This window comes from Garra rufa, chromosome 6, assembly GCF_049309525.1.
Source record: "Garra rufa chromosome 6, GarRuf1.0, whole genome shotgun sequence".
NCBI lineage: Eukaryota > Metazoa > Chordata > Actinopteri > Cypriniformes > Cyprinidae > Garra > Garra rufa.
This window is the reverse complement of record NC_133366.1, coordinates 49,430,726-49,452,322: the sequence shown is the minus strand read 5'-3', so window position 1 is coordinate 49,452,322 and position 21,597 is coordinate 49,430,726. Positions and strand designations below refer to the sequence as shown.

The window sequence follows — 21,597 nt, the reverse complement described above, 5'->3', positions numbered from 1 at the left end:
AATCATGAAGGATTTTCTAGAGGAGTAAAAATTATTTTCTTGTTTTCAGAAAAAACATGCCAAAATTAAGTGATTTTTTGCTTAGAACAAGCAAAATAATCTGCCAATGGGGTAAGAAAAATAATCTTATTTCAAACAGAAAACAAGATTATTTTTCTTACCCCAATGGCAGATTATTTTGCTCGTTTCAAGCAAAAACACACTTAATTTTGACTTGTTTTTTCTGAAAACAAGACAATAATTTTTACTCCTCTAGAAAATCCTTCATGATTTAAGAATTTTTAGATATTTTGGCTGGAAACAAGACAAAAAATCTAAGTAAGAAAAGCATTTTTTGCAGTGTTCGGGTACTTTATACACCACTGGGATAATCGACTGCACTGCAATGTGCTATGCTACTGACTAAACACAATCTACTGTGTATAGAAATACTTGAAGTGCAATACATCACATATATGCACCACCAGATGGCGCACAAACATCATTAATGGAGGACGTAGACATCCAATGACAAACAGTCCTCGTTTTGTAAATATGGTTTTGCATTTTATACCCAGTTTTGTGTAAAAAATATACGATTATTAACATGCAGATGTGTGTAAAACATAAGCATTCTGCATGACTTACTGAAGAAGGCCAGCATAAAGATTCCATCGTTTCCCACCCTCAGCTGATCAGCGTCACTGAAGTCATCCCGAACTGGAAAATCCTCATCCTTTTTAAGTAGATGAATAAAGAGAAACATTCATGAGTGTTTTAGAAGCCATTTAGAAGGCAAAAGTGGCTCAGAATTCGCCATGGTTGTGGCGCAACCTTAATGTTTACACATTAGCGACTGAACTAGCTACATAAACAAGTGTACTGGATACAAAGAGGTTAGTCAATCACAACAGAGGCTATTTTCTTATAGCAGATATACAGCAAAAACACTTTTCTTACTTAGATTCTCTGTCTTGTTTCCAGCCAAAATATCAAAAAATTCTTAAATTAAGAAGGATTTTCTAGATGAGTAATAATAATAACAATTATCTGCCAATGGGGTAAGAAAAATAATCTTGTTTTCTGTTCTAAATCAGATTTTTTGCTTACCCCACTGACAGACTGCTTGTTCTAAGCAAAAGCTCACTTAATTTTTACTTCTTTTTTTTTTCTGAAAACGAGAAAATAATTTTTACTTGTCTAGAAAATCCTCCTTGATTTAAGAATTTTTAGATATTTTGGCTGGAAACAAGACAAATAATCTAAGTAAAAAAAAGCATTTTTTGCAGTGATTGCGATTGAAATTATTCAATCCGCTAAAGACTGCAGTACTTTACAAACTGAAGATCCAGGACTTTATGAAAATTGCATCTACAACAGTTTACTGGCATATTACAAGTGATCATGTCAGTATCTAATGTAATGTTTTTGAGTTATAGGATTTTTTTAAATAACACAGTTGTGTCATAATTATTCAACCCCTATTTAACATTGCTGTTTTAAGTCACTTATTTCTATGGTAGGGAATAAAATGTGTCTTAAAACACAAGTAAACCTTTAGAAACTCCATTTTAAAAAAAGCCCATGAAAGCCCAAAATTCAACAGAGCTCTCACAAAAGCTACAGAGAAGGAATAATTTTATTATATTAGAAAGTCCAAGGCTATATTAAGATTTATAAGACTTTTAAAGTTCCAAGAGACATAGCTGGAAATATTATTCCTTAGTTTAAAGTGTGTTGTACCAGAAAAAAAAAACTTTGAGAGTGTTGAACAACAAAAAAAGCACAATATAAAAAAATGTTTAAATCTAGCAACTAAGAAAAACCTGCGATGAACAGCCTAAGACTTACAAGATGACCCGAACATAGGAGGAAAAACATTTCAATTCAGAGTATAAGAACTAGGGGTGGGCATAGATTAATTTTTTTAATCTAGATTAATCTAGATTAAATCTTGGAATTAATCTAGATTAAGATAGATTAAAATGGCTAATTTGAATTCTGCTGAAGGCATTCAGAATATGTGTGCTACCCAAATAATGACTAAACATGTTAAGCCGTACTTTTATTTTGACAGGTTGCCGTGAAGTTTCTGTGAATACAGTATGATATGATGCTAGTTTTCTCAAATGAAACGGTAAAAGTGACACTCACAGCAGTTTTGGAGATTGAGTTTCATACATACAGCTAGGCAAACGGAACATACCGGATTCATATTAAAACGGTCTTTTTGCATTTCAGTTTTCACAGACACTAGTCCATATCGCGATTTGAATTAAGTGACAGACCATATTTGATTTATGAATCCAAAAAATGACGAATTTACGTGGCATTTCGCGCTATAGTAGATTCGGTTTTTATGAATGGAGGACGACGTGATCCCGTCTGTGTTTTGGCGGAGGAGACATAAACGCGCGACCATATTCTATAGTCTTTGGTATACATCCGCGTTAAACTATCAAGGTGAAAGTCATCATAGCTTGCGTAGTTTAGACCCAGCTCCCAACCCAATTTTGAGAATAGATTAACGGCGATATTTTTTTTATCGCCCGATAAAAGTCTCACGTTAACGCAGCACGTTAACGCCGATAACGGCCCACCACTAATAAGAACGCTAGACAAGTATGGCCTTCATGTTGAGGCATCTTGCCACTCTTGACCAAGAACAAAAAGGTCAACTGGAACTTGTCAAAATTCATTTGGATAGACCTGTGGACATCTGGAAGAATGTTTTATGGAGTGATGTGACCAAACTAGAATATTTTGGACCTATGGATCAGCAGTATGTCTGGTGCAAAATAAAGGAAAGCTAATAAGCAGAAGAACATCATCTCCATGGTCAAACATGGAGGTGGGTCAGTCCTGTTATGGGGTTGTTTTACTGTTGAAGGACGTGAAAAACATGAATGTATGAACGATGTCATGGATTCTTTGAAGTATCAGACCATTTTGGCAATAATTGTTTTGTGTACCTTTGGTACAGTGACTGAAACTAATGATCAATGGACTTTCTTCTAGTACAGCCATCCCAAATTATACATCCAAATCTACTTAAGCTTAGTTGAGGGATCAGTCATAGAATGTTCTTGAGTAGCCTGTTCAGTCTCAAGATTTAATTCTTGAAAATATTTGGTTGAATTCGAAGAAAGCAGGAGCAAAGACCAAAAACCAAAGATTACACTGCAAAAAATGCTTTTCTAACTAAGATTTTTTGTCTTGTTTCCAGCCAAAATATCTAAAAATTCTTAAATCAAGAAGGATTTTCTAGATGAGTAAAAATTATTGTCTTGTTTTCAGAAAAAAAAAAAGTCAAAAATTAAGTGCATTTTTGCTTGAAACAAGCAAAATAATCTGCCAATGGGGTAAGAAAAAAAATCTTATTTCAAACAGAAAACAAGATTATTTTTCTTACCCCATTGGCAGATTATTTCGCTTGTTTCAAGCAAAAACGCACTTAACTTTGACTTATTTTCTGATTTAAGAATTTTTAGATATTTTGGCTGGAAACAAGACAAAAAATCTAAGCTAGAAAAGCATTTTTTGCAGTGCATCAGTGATCTGAAAGATTTTTCATGTGAGGAATGAGCCAAGATTGCAGATGAAGCTTCTAAGCACTTCCAAGCAGCTTTTATTGGTGGTTTTAAAGAATAAACGATTCTGCACCAAATTTTACTTTTGGGGGTTAAATAATTTTGAAAATGAATGTTAGAGCCAATTTGATTTGTTTTTCACCATTCATCGACTTGCATTGTCAGAACTGACAGAAATGTGTATTAACTTGTTTTAACAATTTTGTTCTCTGCAGCAAAATGTCTCGCAAGTCAAGGGGGTTAAATAATTTTGATTGCAACTGTAGCAGCAAAAACTGTGTGTTGTCAGTAAAGTGGAAAATGGTTATGATGAGAGGCCAAGGAACTCTTATCTTAATGCATTAAAACCTTGACAAGCTATTGCAATTTTCTCTATTCAATTATCTGAAAAAGATCACTTTATAAAAAAATCACTTCAGCGGCATGATGATATAACTCAGAATTTAATAAGCCTGACTACTTTACTTTCAAAAAACACTTTTATTCAAAGTGCACAAGCAGCAGGGTGTCTTCAAGCATCAAGTTCAAGGGCTTGCATCAATAGATATTCTGTGCAATTATGTAATCTTTAGCTCGTAACGGGTAAAGTTGACCAGAAAATGAACATTCTGTCTTCTACTCAACCTCATGTTGTTCCATACCCATATGGTTAAGAATTATGTTGCATAATGTCCAGATAGATATATAGATAGCAAGTTAGATATGGCACTGCAAAAGTAAGTGAGCCATCTAAAAAAAAAAAAGAAATTGTGTGTCTGTCAGCAAGCAACATTTGACCACAGCAGGACTACTTTTATTGTGTGTTTTTGAACTGGACTGCTCTGTAGCTGTTCACTTTCACTGTATGATTTCACTTTTGCAGAGCATTGACATTCTGCACAACACGTTTGTGTTCCACGGGTTAGGAATGACATGAGGCTGAGAAAATGGCAAATTTTCATTTTTGTGTGAAGTACTGCTTTATGATCCAGCCTACGCCTCTGGTAACCCAGCCCAACTCCACACTGACACCACAGCTCACAACAGAGCTGCTGAGGTTGCATAACAAGTAAAAGTCTTGAATAATGCTCTAATTCATTCTTTGTTTCTAAAGTGATTTCATAACAGAACTCTAGCACTTGGGTGCTTGCAAACTCTCTCTCTCTGCATGTTCTCAATTTGCAATTGCAGGATGAAGCTGATTTGTTTAACATTGTGAAATATTATTACAATTTAAAAGAACAGTTTTCTATTTCCATATTTTTTTTAATGTCATTTATTCCTGTGATGCAAAGCTGAATTTTCAACATCAACACTCATAGTATTACTCATAGTGGCACATGATTCTTCAGAAATCATTTTAATATGCTTATTTGCTGCTCGGTTTTAATCATTATTAGTGTTAAATTATTAATTATGGTTCTTATTATTATTATCAATTATGAAGACCATTTTCAAGATTCTTAAATTAATACAAAGTTTAAAATTGGCATTTATGTAAAATATAAATCCTTTTTCAATATAATGTAATTTTAACATTTTCCTACTTACCTCAAACATTTGAGTGATAGTTCATCACTGTTACCACAAAAATATGAAGCAAAACAACTGTTTTCAACATTAATAATATTAATAAATGCTTTCTGTGCAGCGAATATGCATATTAGAGTGATTTCTGAAGGATCCTGAGACACTAATGGCTGCTAAAGCTTTATTTAACAAAAAAAAATAGTCACAGTATTCAGTAGGTAGTAATTTAGTACTCCATTTCAAATATAGGAACCACCTTGGGACTTGCTGTACTGAGATCATTGCAAAAGAGGCTCATAATAGGAAGTTCTGAGAAAAGCATCATTTGTTTGTAGATGCCAGTTGGTTTGTCATACTGTTATCTAATGCGATGACATTCAGACAATCTTAAGAGGCTTCAGATACTTTTTGGGGCCACATTACATAACACTTCTTGATCTGAACTCAGAGAAATCAGAGTATCTGTGGGATTCTCTTTCTAGGTCATGGTTTTTATGGCACGCCACATCCTCAAAAAGGTTCTCCTTATGTTACTGCTATAAGCTAATCACACACGATTTTAAGAGATGTCCCATTTCAGTTTGGTCGCCATTAAATCATACCAGCATTACTACAGCAGTTTGCTTTCTTTTGAGGAAATGTTTTGGACTCTACCGAAGCCACAGTGGAAAGTTGTGCGAATCGAGGGCTTGGCGTGTTGTTCTGCAGAGCGTGTGGGTGCGTAGACACATGATACTCACTCGTGGAATGACCTCCACTGCTGAGGCAGCCATGGCTGCCGCTTTGGCCTTCTCCGCCTCATCATAAGTGGGCAGAGACGTGGCAACGCTGTATGGTGGAGGAACTGGAAAGTCCCCCGGAAATGTGCTCTCTGAAAGGCAATTAAAAACACAGGTCAGCGATACGCCACACATTTCTCGCTATGAGTCTTTCAAACAATGGATCTTCCTAAGCATCACAATTACTATTGCTCATATTGAGACATCTGAATAAAATGCATAAAGCACCAAGTGGTGACGCATAACTCACCATGACTTATGAGTTTCACCTTAAGGTTGATAAAACACACAAAACAACCGATAGACATATACTGAACCATACCTCGAAGCCTTGGAGGTCAGCTCTTTAGACTTCACTAAACAGCCACCTATCAACTACACAACTTAAATTTAAGATGTATGTAAGACTTTTTTTTAGATAATGTACTCACCCCCTTGTCATCCAAGATATACATGTCTTTCTTTATTCAGTTGGAAAGAAATAGTTTTTAGAGGAAAACATTTTTAGGATTTCTCTCCATATATTGGATATGTGTGGTGCCCCCAAGTTTGAACTTCCAAAATGCAGTTTAAATGTTGCTTTAAAGGGCTCTAAACAATCCCAGCTGAGGAAGACGGGTCTTATCCAGCAAAACGATTGGTTATTTTTTAAACAAATTGATAATTTCTATATTTTTTAACCTCAAATGCTCGTCTTGTCTCGTCTTTGTGATGCGCTAATGTGTAGTCTGTGTGATCCAGGCCAATACAATTAGGGAATTTCGAAAAACTCCCATCTCGTTTTCCTCTCCAACTTGAAAATCGTCCGACATCGCTGCAGAAGTACCGACCCAGTGTTTACAAAGTGAACACACAAAAAAGATCTAACGCCCTTTACCAAAAAAGGTAAAACAGTGTTGTAGGACGATTTTGAAGTTATAGACGAAAACGAGATGGGAGTTTTTCAACATATCCTAATCCTAACTGTATTGACCTGGATCACACAGACTACGCATGCACATCGCATGAGACAAGATGAGACAAGACGAGCATTTGAGGTTAAAAAGTATATAAATTGTCAATCTGTAAAATAACTGATCGTTTCACTAGATAAGACCCTTCTTCCTCATCTGGGATCATTTAGAGCCCTTTGAAGCTGCGTTTACACTGCATTTTGGAAGTTCAAACTTGGGGCACCATACATATCCATTATATGGAGAGAAATCATAAAACGTATACCTCAAAAAACATAATTTCTTTACGACTGAAGAAAGAAAGACATGAACATCTTGGATGACAAAGGGGTGAGTACATTATCTGTACATTTTTGTTCTGTAAGTGAACTAATCCTTTAAGTGCGCTAAAGCTTGAAAAATCTCACTCTCGGATCGGTAAGTGTTTTTAATGTTTTAGAAAGAAGCCTAATATGCTTACCAGAAGGCTGCATTTATTTGATCAAAAATACAGTAAGACTACTTTCGTGAAATATTATTCAAAACAAGTAAATAGAAGTCTTTGTCAAAGTGCTAAGCCATGAACCAAGCCAACCAGTTACAAGATGAATTACAAAAGTGCTAACTTTGATTTGAAGCAAAGAAATTTTTTAAATTGGACAAAAACGTACAAGACTGTTCTTTAAAGGCTTTAAGGACTCTCAGAGCAGCTTTGGAGATGAAGTTTGTGTGTTCATGTCCTCATATACTGAGACACTGCAATTAAGTGCACAGTAAGTTTGAGTTTGTATGAACACAAAGATGAAACCGTGCCATTCACACAGAGACACACAAAACATGCAGATTTAGCCTATTAGCGACGATCACTGACTGTCTGTTGTTGCATTTATTTCTGCAGTTAGATTAATCCATAGAGTAAAAATGTCCAGAGCTTAACATTGTTATCAAAATACATTTCATCACGGTCATCTCTATAAGTTATTGCTAAATTTGATTTCCCTATGGAGAAAACCAAAGCTGCTTTTTTACGTCTGGAACCTGACTCTTATTATTAATATTAAAAACTAGGGATGCACCGATATGGAAATTTTGGCCGATAACGATAACCAATAACTCTTTTATATTTGGAGGCCGATAGCTGATATTTAGGCCGATACATCATTTTTTCTGAGCATGATTGCAAAAACAAAAGGCAAACACATACCGTGAACAACTGATTTTATTTTAAAACTTTAACTTCAGAAAAGTTTGAACTGATCTCTGAACTATAGTTACTATGGCCAACTTACTTTGGCATTTGTGATGGCTTTTGCTTTGGCACTGTCAAATTTCTTCGTATTGTCAAGTGTTTCTTGTACTGGCTTATTGGTAACGTTAGCGGGTAACGCTGTTTGTTTGGCAGTGACTTTCTTCTGATAATCTTTATAAATGTCGGGATGGCGAAACTTCAGATGGTTTATTAGATTAGTAGTATTGAAGTTTTTTGTTTTACTGCCCCCTCGCATTACCTCACATTTGCAGCTGTAGCAGATTGCACGTCTGTTGTCCTAAATCCCTAGTGGCCAGTAGCAAGCATGTGCAGTCGTTCAGCCAGCAGAAATAATACCTAATTTATCGGCTTAAAAGACATCGACCTAATTTTGTTATCGGAACCGATAACGATAATACAAAAAAAATAGCATTTATTGGCCGATACCGATATGGCCGCCGATATATCACCCATCCCTATTAAAAACAGTTAAAATTGTGTTTTTTAAAATTCCTGGATGAATAAAATCTTCAAAAGAACAGCATTTATTTGAAAAAACAATCTTTTGTAACATTATAAATGTCTTTATTCCCTGCTGAAAAGAACAGCTAAAACTAGCCTAGGCTGGTTGGCTGGTTTTAGCTGGTCAGCAGGCTGGTTTTAGAGAGGTTTTGGCCACTTTCCCAGGCTGGTTTTAGCTGGTGGTCTCCAAGCTGTTTTAGCTGTTCAGCAGCGTTGTCATTTTTCATTCAATTTAATACATTTTTACTGAATAAAAGTAATAAATCTTACTAGCCCCAAACTTTCAAACAATAACCAGCAGAACCACAGCAATGACGTCAATGTAATATTTGCATACTGAATTGTGAGTGGTCTTATTTAACATTTACACTGCAAAGGTGGCACAGATTCTGCATTGCGACTGGAAGTGTCATATGTCTCGAGTGTCATAGCAGTCGAAAACTTTTTTTATTCTATTGCAAACACTTTAAATTTCTAATCTAGCAAATTCTGGCTCTTATTCTGGAAATAATAACTTATTCCAGGTGTCTGTACCTGGTGCAGCTGTTGCTCCGAGTGCCAGGCTAGCGTAAGGAGGAGGCGGAGCTTCCGTATCCACTGCAGGGTTGCTGATGCCTACAATGGCGGCAGCGGCCTGGGAGGATGTGGATGGCTCTGCTGCAGCGGCAGAGGGATCGTCCTCATTGTGCAACTGAGGAAGAACATAAACACAAAGTTCAGACTGAAGAAACGTGACTCTTGTTGCTTAATTTAAGATAAATCTGATGAGCTCTTGTATATTGCGTCAGCTACTCAATGATGGGAGGATATCATCTAACACTGCAAGGAACACGTCAACAACTTGAGTCAACATCTTGGTCTCTTGGGTCGCGTAACCTTACTGTCCCCTTGCCCTACAATGAACAAAACAATCCGTAAAGCTAAACTTCAACAATGAAGTGTTGGAAAGAAGCACTGCATAAAACATTTAGTGTCAGAGAGGAGCCTTAAATCTTAATCCGCAAAAAGTGACCCGAAAATGTCTTCCGAGCATCGAGGCCTCATGATAATATGACAGGTTAAGATTGCAGGGGACTCACTTGGCATATGAGAGCGCAGTAGGATGCACGTTGTTTGCCAACAAAGTTAGCTAACAGCGAGAATCACACAGTAACAGGAGAGCGGCGGTAATGCAAACCACAAGACCGAGGCACAAGGCTGTCCCTTCAGCTGCACCTGTCCAAATCGTCCAAACTGATATAAGCAATTCGACAGGGTGAAATTAGTCTGTTTCACATTTGGAGCAGTTAGGAGTAATTTGAGTCATTTGCAGGGACAGTCCTTAAAGCTATGGTCTACAATTTCAAAGATTGTTCATTATTAATAACCTCGTTTAGATGCTGGTTATGGTTCTACAGTACAATCCTAATAATATAAAGAGAAAAAAGAATGAAAAAAATCCATTCACTCTATTGGGTGTACACCCGCAGAGAAATTGACCAATGTAAGCTGTCCGGCCGGACAGCTTACATTGGTTAACTGCTCTCATCCAATCCCCTGCTCCACTCGCGTCTCCACCCCGCCCCCTCCTGCGACATGAAATTTTGCGCGAAATTAGGCAGCATCAACTCAAATCAAGGTTGGAAGAAAGAGAAAGTAAATTGAGGAAAGAGCAGAGATTAAAAAAAAAAAATGTGAAAAACGCCGGACTCAAAGCCGAATCAATATAGGGTCCACCATTGCCCGTTGGTGGAAGCTTCAGAGAAACCTTGGACTTAAAACCGACGCTGACATGGCTGACTTTTTGTTTAGCAGGTAACTTAAGCATTTATTTATACTTTTATGGTGTGGTGTATTACATAAATAGCTTTTTATCAGTCTGACAACATGATCATGCTACCGGTCTGCATTGGAATGTTAGCCGTTCAGCATCGCCTATCGCGGGTCAAAGTAATTATATTTCTTGAAGTGCTTGACTATTTCAGTATGCCTAACGTCAGCGGTTTTCTGTTCGAGCCGATAGATAGAACATTGCATGTGTTGCTAATCTTGCATGTGCGTGAACTCAAACGTGTGCCTCTGAGCTATTTTGTTAGGACAATGGTGACATTGCATTGTTGATGAAGCAACTACGTTCAAGTGTCGAAAGTTAACTTTACATATGATGTGTCATTAGCGAGGTCATTAGATTGAAGCGACTAAGCAATCCGACATCGCACATGGTACATCTCTGTTCCATGTTTACTCCTGCTTGACTTAGTGACGTTGTTCAGGTCGTTTCCCGGTGGGAGGGATCAGGTAGCACAGAGGGGAGGGGTGTGCGTGTGGAGGGGCGGGATGAGTTTTTTAAAAATTCAGGCTTTCTCGACTGATTTTCAACATCGTAGACTACAGCTTTAAAGTTGTTCTGTCACAAAAACACATGTGTTTATCATTTTTAAAAAAGTATCCATATAAATATTATCAAATTAAAATTTTAATAATGTAACTTTAACAAAATACTAAATTATAAATATTAATATATGCCTGAAATTTTCCTATAAAATTGAACCAGACAACTCTGAATTCAAATTGTTTTTAAAAAAAATTATAAAATCATGTTTGTTACTCAGGGTGGAGCAGATTCATATGGAAGCCCGTTTCCACAACTGAATTAAAAAAAAAAAAAGAAAAGAAAAGAAAAAAGGTAATTGCGAAATTTTTCTCATAATTCAGACTTCATTTATCAGAATTGTGGTTTATATATATCTTTCAATTCTGACTTTTTCTCTCGCAATTGCGAGTTCACATCTTGTAGTTCAGACTCTTTTCTCAGAATTGTGAAATATAAACTAACAATTGCGTGTTATAAAGTCATAATAGTGAGATAAATACTCGCAATTCTGAGAAATGAACTCATAATTGCATGATATAAACTCCTAATTGCGCGTTATAAAGTCAGAATTGCAAGATATAAACTCACAATTCTGAGAAAATTCTCTCTTTTATAATTTTATTTGACACAGACATTACAATCACATTGGACAAACCCTATGCATATAAACTCGCAATTCTGAGAACATATCAGTCTTTTTCCCCCCTCGCATTTGCGAGTTTATATCTCACAATTCTGAGGGGGAAAAAAGCTCAGAATTGTGAATTTATATCTCGCAATTCTGACTTTATGACTTGCAATTGCAAGTTTATATCACACAATTCTGAGAAGTCAGAATTGCAAGATTTAAAAAAAAAAAAAAATCACAATTTTTTTTATTCAGTGGCAGAAACGGGCTTCCAACTAACTAACTAAATACATAAATAAATGCGAAACCTATATAATATTCAGTTAAATAAACAGCTATTAGACTTAATAGAAAAAATAGTTAAAAAAAATAGTTTTTATTGATTGAAAGCTCTCCTGTCCCCATGTTGGGAGAAATTGTGAGTAAGATGTTACTTTAATTCTAGAATAAATGTGAACATGCAAAAATCTCAATCTCACTCACTAAAAAAAAACAGATACAGTATTCCTCAGAATGAATAAAACCAGTGAAATTCAACACAAACCTGCAATAATTAAATATGTTAAATAATACAAATATCCTTTATTATTTAATCCCATTTTATTAACTGATGTCTTTGCTCCCGACCTTCAATGATCCAATTCATCCATACTAATAAGTCATCCATACAAATAAATTACTCAAGATAATCTAACATTTGTTTTCCTTTTTTTTATTGCTGAAGAGTTGACTTTTTTTCTCCATGGTCTACTGTACAAACGTGAATTTACTTTTCTGTAAGCCTGAGGCTTTTGGTGTCAAAAACAGGCTTTTTTCATTTGCCAAAAATAGAACTTTTTATATTAACAACAAACAAGCAAGATCGGACCAGATTTAAAAAGTAATGCAAAAGTAACGTAGTGCATTACTTTCCACAATCCATAGTAACTTTCCCTAACACTGACCCAGGAGTAAGGCAAAGACATGGTTTTGAAACATATATTATATTATATTATATTATATTATACTATATTATATTATAAAAACTACAAAAAAAAACATCACTTGCATTTATTAGGCTATCATCAAATTATTGTTCAGACTCTATTGGTCACATGCTAATAAATAATAACTATGGTAAATATAGAAAATAAATAGAACTTGTGTTTACAGCTTATGGACTAAGACTAAACAAAAACAACCCAGCAAACCTGCAGACCATATAGACCTAATATCACTAATATAACAATAAATAACGGTTTGCTCTTTGGAATGATCATCAAGCCGTGACAATCTTTTACTTCACCACGCCACATGATTATATCTAAAGCCTCCTGACAGGCCTGAGAGCCAGTCTTTGCATAGGTCAATGCTCTAAGGTTCAACTCTATGAAATGGCAAACAGAAACGGGATTAGAGATCCAATGAAGGATGAAGTTCACATGAGAACGATTACACTATAAGGCCACATTCAAGGACAGCAAGAACGCCAACAGTGAATCGGGATCTTACTTTGCACTGAGGACAACCAACAGACAACCTGGATTGGCATTACATAAACACAACAACTGCCCAGGGACAAAGCAAGCATCTCCAGTGGTTCGCAATGGACTGTTAGAAACATCTTACTGGAGATAAATGGTACATCTTATCTGTGTTATGACTAGGACTGCATGGGATTAGTTTAATGAAAACAAAGAGTTTTTCTCAGCAGAAATATCTGGACCAAATTGTTAAAATGTCACATTTGCTAACAAGTAACAAAAAAACCAGAGGAATGTATTGGGATATACTGGTACAATATCAAATTAGACATTTATATTAGAGTTGTTGTTTTTTTTTTTTGTTTTTTTTTATGAGTAGACATTGGATCTATATTAGATGATACTTGATATTAAATTGGGCACATTTTACATTTAGACTGCATTTGTAGCCGATACCAATTATTACAGATCAAGTAGACTGAAAACCGATATTTTGAACCGATATATGTCTGGTGTAAAAATGAAAATGAATGTCAAAATTAAGAATAACAAAGGCTCTGACAAAAACTTTCTTTAAATGCTTTTAAATTAATTTAAAAGCAAATCAGTTTTGAAAACGACAGATAACGATAACCATAATCGACGATAATAGGTCAACCCATACTATAGATTATAATGCTGTAATGCTAAAATTCATTTTAAATTATTTAGTTTTTATGGTTGTATTTTTAAATGTAATTTAAAAATGCATTTATTGAAACAAAATACAAAAGAATGGCCGATACTTGATATTTAACAGTGGTTTTTTTTTACATTTAATTGTGAAATTTTTACATTTAGACTACATTTGCCATCAAACACTTGCTTAGTCAGTTTTTAAATGTAATTCTTAAGTGTTATTAAATAATTAATGTAACATTTAGCATAAATTTATCTCAATATGAATATTTTTAATACTATACATTAGGGGTCAACTGATATGCGTTTTTTAGGTCTGATGCTGATACAGATTATTACAGGTCAAGTAGAGTGATAACCAATATTTTAAACCAATATATATGTCTCATGTAAAAATTCAAATTAATGTCAAAATTAGGAAAAACAAGGGCTCTGACAAAAACTCAAATGCTTTAAAAAATTTTAATCAGTAAAACGTTTTTCAAAATGACAGGTACCGATAACCTTAAAAATGCTTAATATTGGCACTGTTAAATCAGTCGACCCTTACTATACAATTTAATGTTGTGATGCTAAAATTGATTTAAATTTATTTTAGATTTTATTGATTTATTTTTAAATGTAATAAAAAAAATGCATTTATTGAAACTAAATACAACAGAATAACCGATGCTTTATATTTATTTATTTATTTATTTATTTATTTAATTGTGCATTAATTTTTACATTTAGACTACATTTTTAACTTAATTCTTAGTCTTACTAAATAAGTAGTGTAACATTTAGCAGAAATTAATCTCAATATAAATATTTTTAATGCTATACTATATATTAGGGGTCGACCGATATCTATTTTTCAGAGCTGAAACCGATACCAAAGCCGACCAAGTAGACCGATAACCGATATTTTGAACCAATATATATGTCTGATGTAAAAATGAAAATAATGTCAAAATTGAGAATAGCAAGGGCTTAGACAAAAACTCTTTAAATGTTTTTAAATTATTTTGTTAGCGAATCGTTTTTGAAAATGATACCGATAACCATAAAAATGCTTAATATCAGTGCCGATATTACTATTGTATTTTTAAATGTAATTACATTTTAAAGGAATTTAAAAATGCATTTACTGAAACAAAATACAACAGAATGGCTAATACTTGATATTTAACTGTGCAGATATTTTACATTTAACTACATTTGCCAGTCAGTTAATTCTTAACAGTATCATTATGGTCCATAACATTAAATAATTATCGTATAGGCCAGCATTTTAATATTGGTGTAAGAACAAAATCTAAAATAGCAAATAAGATAATAAACATTAAAAATAAAAGTATTATATTATATTATAAAATAGATTTAATATATTGGCCAGCATTTTAATATTGCTGCATTCATTTAAAAAAAAAAAGTTACATTACAAAACGAATTTAGGGAAGGGTTAGGATAGTCTTTCCTGCTGAAAATTTGTTTGTTTATTTGCTTATTTATTCATTTATTTAATGAGGATCAATACACAATATACACAGCGACATGTAAAATGTGTTAGATTTAGCTAAATTGGCTAATTTTAATCCATAGTCCCTTGGCAGGTTGACATTGCATACAAGTCACTGTCTACGGAGCTTGAAATCTTCATATTTTCCAAACAAAGTCATCACACCACATTGGTCTGACTAAGTTTTCAAAAGTAAAGTCCAATTAAAGCTTGCACACTTGCATGATTCTGCAATGTGCTGACTAATGACAAGTTCTGAGCGACAGAGATAAGTGATATCATGCTACAAGTATAATAAAACGGATAAGGATGAAGGTGAGCTTGTGCAGTGAGAGCTGAACTATGAAATATAGCAGGAAGAGACTTCTGAGAATGGTTCATGTGGTAAAACCACAACCACCTAAATATCGATGCACCTTAAAATGGAAAAAAACAGCTATGCCTATTTGTTGACACATCTAAGAAGCGCTATTCTGCGGTGGTTGCTATAGCAACATTCTAACATGCAGGGAGCTCAAAAAAAGTTTGTGACTAAGCGAGCTGGTTTTTTTTCCTTTCTTCCTAGAAACGATGAAAAGGCTTCAAAAACATAAATAGGCCTGCTGGATGAATTACTCGACGCTCCAGGAACTGACTTACAATTGCTGTGCTCTTCTTTGAAAATGAAAATATATCAGAAAGATCTTCTTGCTATTAGACCTCTCAGATCAGAAAATAACTGGGTTTTTGATGAAGCATACAATAACATTAAGGCTATATTTTAGCCTTATTCCCTGTTAGATAAACATTTGCCAAGAACCAGATTTATGCCCTGGAGCTTAAATCCAAAGTCTACAATCTGTGCTGCAGTGTGTGTAAATACTGTGGTATTTACACAGCACCATGGTCCGAAAAACATGTTATTATCTTGGTAATTCTTTGCAAGGGATATAATTTGTATTGTATGTTTATAAAAGATATTATATTCTGAAATGCTTCACATAACCCTTCCCGACTGAGCAGCAAGCCACCAGATTTCCATAATAAACAAAAGGCCCTAGATCCAGATCACTTATGTTTAAGGCCTTCTCTATTGTTGAGGGTGGAAAACACACACTTGCACACAAACCTGTGATTACACCACACGTGTGTTGTTTATGATACAGCAGAAGGTTGTATCTCTAATCCAAAGTGTCATCTAAAAAGGACATTTGTGGCCAACGCCTTGAAATTCATTTCAATGTTCCTCACATGTCCCAACTCTCAAAATGCATTTAAATATCTTAAAGACATCTACAATGCATCAGAATGTATTTGAACGCACCCAAATGAACTGATAATGATAACATGATTAAAATGCTTTAAAACATTGTCAAACATTCTAAACACACCTTTAATGTGTTCAGGGATAGCAAACATGCCTATCATGCTTCAAAATGTCTTCAAACGATATAAATGGCTTAACAAGCATTTTAATGTTCGGGCTTAAATGTTGAATGTGGGCCTACAAAATACATTTTAAACATACCTATAATGACTCAAATGTGACTAAACAACTTAAATTGCATTGGAACGCACTACTGATGCCTTAAAATGTGTTTTAATGATTGCTTCAAAATGCATTTGAACAATCCAAATTATGCCACAAAGTGGTTTTGAGTGCCCCCAAACATATCTAGAACTTATGTCAATGTATTTAGCATTCCAAATGAACTTTTGTCACCTTAAAAAGTTCCAAGATCACCTTGTGAGCACTATTGTTTTGGAAGCCCCAGTGATGCCTCATAATTGAACATCAATGTGTAACCAAGGTCCCACATATGTCTGAACGACCAAAAGCATATAAAGTTCTGAGTGCACCTGTGACAACCCAAACTGCACTAACGCGCCAGTGATAGGCCTACCTCAAAATTGAACGTCAAAATGCACCCAACATCCACAAAGCGACCGTGACACCTCAAAATGCATTTGAAAGTCCCAAAAAGAGTTCTGTATGTACTCAAACTGCCTCAGAATAGAACTTTAAATTGCACACAACGTCACATACATGTCCATGACGCATCAAAATGCATTTGAATGCCCCAAAATCTTAAAAAGTTATGTGTGTAGTGTACCTGTCAAACTGCTTTGTGACGCACCAATTATAACTCACAATTGAACGTGCCATGCCTCTCTGTAATGTGTCAAAATGTATTTGAACGCCCCAAAAAGAGTGCACCCATGACAACTCAAACTGTGTTGGAACGCACTAGTGATAACTGAAAAAAGTCAAAACGCGCCTAAGGTCCCAATACATGTCCGTGACCATTCATAAACCATTTGAACCTCCCAAAAGCGTAAAAGAAGTTCCGAGAGCACATGCGACAACCCAAACTGTATCAACGCACCAGCAATACCTCAAAATTAGGGTTGCCACCCGTCCCTTAAAATACGGAATCGTCCCGTATTTGTGAATGAAATTGCGCGTCCCGTTTTGAATCAATACGGGACGGGTTTTGTCCCGTATTTTTTATAATTTTTTCTAAAGCAGCGTCTCATGCAGTTAATCAATGCGGTAAAGCCAGCCGCGGTCCAGAAAAACACGGTCAAGCCAGCCGCGATTGATTTTAAGTGTACGCGCATATTACAGTGATTACGGTAGTTTCAGAAACAACACAGAGAGAACGCGCTTGCAGAGCGCTTTTCATTTAGACGCCCAGGACTGAGAGATAATACTACAAAGTGCTCGTGAATTTTTACTTACTTATTTATTTGCATTTCAGCTTTAATATCCGTTTTATTTATTGGTGTAATTTTCTTTTCTGAGAAATGGGACATTATTATTAGACTTTAGAGTCTAATAAGTAGAAAAAAAAACAATGATCAGTTCTTATTCAGGAAGGCCTTTTTTAATGCAGCATTTTTTGAGATATGGGACATTATTACATTTTAACGGGATATATAGACCCCATTTCTAAAAAGTAGAAAAAAAAACACCAATGATCAGTTCTTATTCAGGACGTCCCATATTACTGCAGCATTTTTTAGATGACCCCCCCCCCCCCCCCCCAGAATGCGTCCCTTATTTTTGGGTATTAAAAGTGGTAACCCTACTCAAAATTAAACGTCAAAATGAACCCAAAATCGTAATAAGTTCTGTCTAGATGTGACAATTCGAACTGCATTGGAACGCTCCAATCATACTTCAAAATCGAACGTCCCATGCCTCTCTCTCTGACGCGTAAAACTGTATGTGAACACCCCAAAAGAGTGCTCTGTGACAACTCCATTCAAATTGCGTTTGAACGCCCCAAAATCTTAAAACGTTCTTTATGTACTAGTGACAATTCTTTTGACCAATCATACCCCAAAACTGAACGCGCCCCCCCCCTCTCTCTCTCTCTCTCTCTCTCTCTCTCTCTCTCTCTCTCTCTCTCTATGACGCGTCAAACGGTTTGTATTTGCACCTGTGACAACTCAAACTCAAACACTACTAAAGAAAAATTGAACGTCAAAATGTTCCCATGGATGGATGAGGCGTCAGAATGCATTTAAACAAATTGAACCATCTGTGACGTCTCAGTATGTGCAATACATACGTTTCGAACGCACATACAATGTTTTAAAACCTTTTTATTGCGAAAAAACATTGTCTTAGAAAGTTCTTGGGAAAACCGTAACCTATAAACACATGCCAAAATATGTGGTACTTTAGTAAAATGATGGTACATTTGCATTAACTACAGTTACTAAGGCCACTGTATCAGATCTTCAGCTTGGTTAGGAACTGTTCAAACATGACGCGTTATTGTGCTATTTGCGTTGCGTTATTATTCCTACATATCAGATTGACATCTTTGTAATTTAATAAATCGAGTCTCTCTGTTTTATTTATTCACGGAACAGTTGGCATTTTATTTCAAGTTAGGGTGACAACATAAAATCAACTTTGCAACGCTTCCATTCAGCTGCACATCGTTTAGCGGATCTGAACGCAAGAACGCGTCCTGTGTTAAGAGTCGCACTTTGTAGCGGTGAAGGTGTGATGATGCGGAAGTCATGAATGATTAAAGGGAATCGGACAAAATGCCAGTAATCAGCAGCCTCGGATATGTCAGTGTATTGTATAACATGTCATGTTAGATCGTCTTATTATATAACGATGGGTGAATTAGACTTACCACTTGGTAGCGGCTCGCCGCCTGGTCCATTTTCATATACGGCCAGCCCAGCCAGCGGCGAATAAAAGCAGTAAATCCTTGATTAATTCTAATTAAAGGCAGTTCTCGATCTGACTTGAGATTCTGTGGCACGGATCAGTCATATACGGAGACGGTAGTTTTTCCCATTCACACAATAGCCATGATTTAACGCGAACGTTCACGCAGATGCAGTCACGTCCTACAGCACTAAACAAAGCGAGTGGGCGGAGATGTCCATGACGCAAGCGTGACGTCGCACTGTGCGCGTCAAACTCTTTTTATTTAATAATATACATAGATCGACACATATAATTGTATTATAAGTGTTGTATGAGTAGCTGTTATATTCTCACCAGTTATGCCCAAATTTTTCATTTTCATGCAGGATCTAATATAGGCTAGTATATATGTGACAGACTGAAAAATCACCTGACAGGTCAATTATATAGATTTAATAAATTTGTTTATTTATTGTTATTTGTTTTTCAGTTTAATGAATTAAGTTTTGGGGATATAAAAAGAGACGTTGTTGTAAAGGTAGCCTATAAAATTATTTATTTATTTATTTATTTATGTAATTCGACCTCTGTGTATTTTTGGAAAAAACTGACAAAAGTTTTCATCCTTTTCCATTTCAATATTTGTCCTAGAAACGTAGGTGCCCTTCAAGGTGACCTGCCAACAAATGTTGTGTCAACAATGTCCTATATTAATTTGGGCATATTGATGGCACCGTTAATTCACTGAACAAATTCCCCATGTGTTTATATCTTATCTGTCAAATTATGGAAGGTCAAAGTGCCAGTGCAGTGATCTTTCAGAGTCAACAAATACCAGATTGCAGTTCTGAAATCAAACATGCATGACTCCATCTACTGGAAAAATTGTGTACTGTAAATTAAATAAGAAGTCATTTTAAAAGCTTTTTTAAAAGATTTAAAGTTCAAGCGAAATCCTTTGAAAGACAGATGTCATACAAAACTATTGCTATTTCATAAGACAATAAGTAAACATACAAACATAAATAAGTTAATTAATAATATGAATTATTATGTTTTAGTACATTTATTTTTTTATAAATATGACCGTGGACAACAAAACCAACCAAAAGTAGCACAGGTATATTTGTAGCAATAGCCAATTAAGTAAAGAAATTTACATTTTGTAAATTTCCTACCATAAATATATCATATTATTAGTAATATGTATTGCTAATAACTTAATTTGGACAATTTTCTAAACATTTTCTTTTTTTTTTTCACCCTCAGATTCCAGATTTTCAAATAGTTGTATTTCGGCCAAATATTGTCATATGGTAACAAACCATACATTGACGAAAACCTTATTTATTCAGCTTTCAGGTGAATTGATGACTGGTTTTGTGGCCCAGGGTCACATATAATTTAATTATAAATATATTTTAAAATAAGTTATTTAAATTGTTTTAAGTTTGAGGTGGGATGTCTCAAGTTTTTATATAAAGAACAATAGAGTAAAATAATGTGCAGTCACAATATGAAAAAAACATGTATATAAATATCTAATTTATCTAATTATTGTTCAAAATGGACTATAAATTAATATTATCACCTCATCATGTATAAAAAAATAATAATTCAGACAATATTCATTGATGTAGTGATGTATGAAGTGATAAAAAAAATGTGATTTTAGAAGAATGAAAGTAACCTCATTAAGATTTAAAATTAGCTCATCTCATGGTCTTTAGCACATTGTTGATGTGATTTCTTTTGCAGGCACTAGAGGGCCACCTCAGACAAGGCCATAAACATGATTGTTTGGTGTCATGCAGAGAAGTGGTGCCAGATCCAGCAGTCCAATAAACGAACAATACCTCTTTTTACTAACATTTCCACTAGCCCATGTCCAATAAAAGAAAAACACCAATATAAAAATGTATATATGTAAAACTCTGTATGTGTAAATGGTTTTGAATAAAAATATATATTTGTAAAATTATAAAATGTATTTATTTATTTATTTATTTAATGTATTTATTTATTTATTTTTATTAAGTAAGTACTATGACACTGGGAAAGAATGCTTTAAAGTGTATACATCCCAGAGGGGTTGTTTAGTTTTGGGCATGCAAACTAGTACAGATACTGGGGTAAAGGTGAAGACAGAAATTACATAGACAATGAGATTTAAATACAGAAATAAACGAGTATATGGCATATGTGCATTAAAATAAAATATACAATATGTGAAATATACCAAATAAAAATACAGA

The 21,597-nt window shown here is 34.8% G+C and overlaps 1 protein-coding gene across 1 annotated transcript in view; it reads right to left on the bottom strand.

Moving 5' to 3' along the window:
• ndfip2 (Nedd4 family interacting protein 2) overlaps positions 1 to 19,558 on the bottom strand; it is a 30,312-nt gene extending 10,754 nt beyond the window's left edge. The window contains exons 1-4 of the mRNA XM_073842105.1: positions 19,323 to 19,558; positions 9,095 to 9,251; positions 5,819 to 5,949; positions 628 to 715 (exon numbers count right to left, since the gene is read on the bottom strand). Coding sequence (XP_073698206.1) covers positions 628 to 715; positions 5,819 to 5,949; positions 9,095 to 9,251; positions 19,323 to 19,358 — 412 coding nt within the window. The 5' untranslated portion in view covers positions 19,359 to 19,558. The remainder of the gene's footprint in view (positions 1 to 627; positions 716 to 5,818; positions 5,950 to 9,094; positions 9,252 to 19,322) is intronic.
• Between the last annotated feature and the right edge of the window lie 2,039 nt (positions 19,559 to 21,597).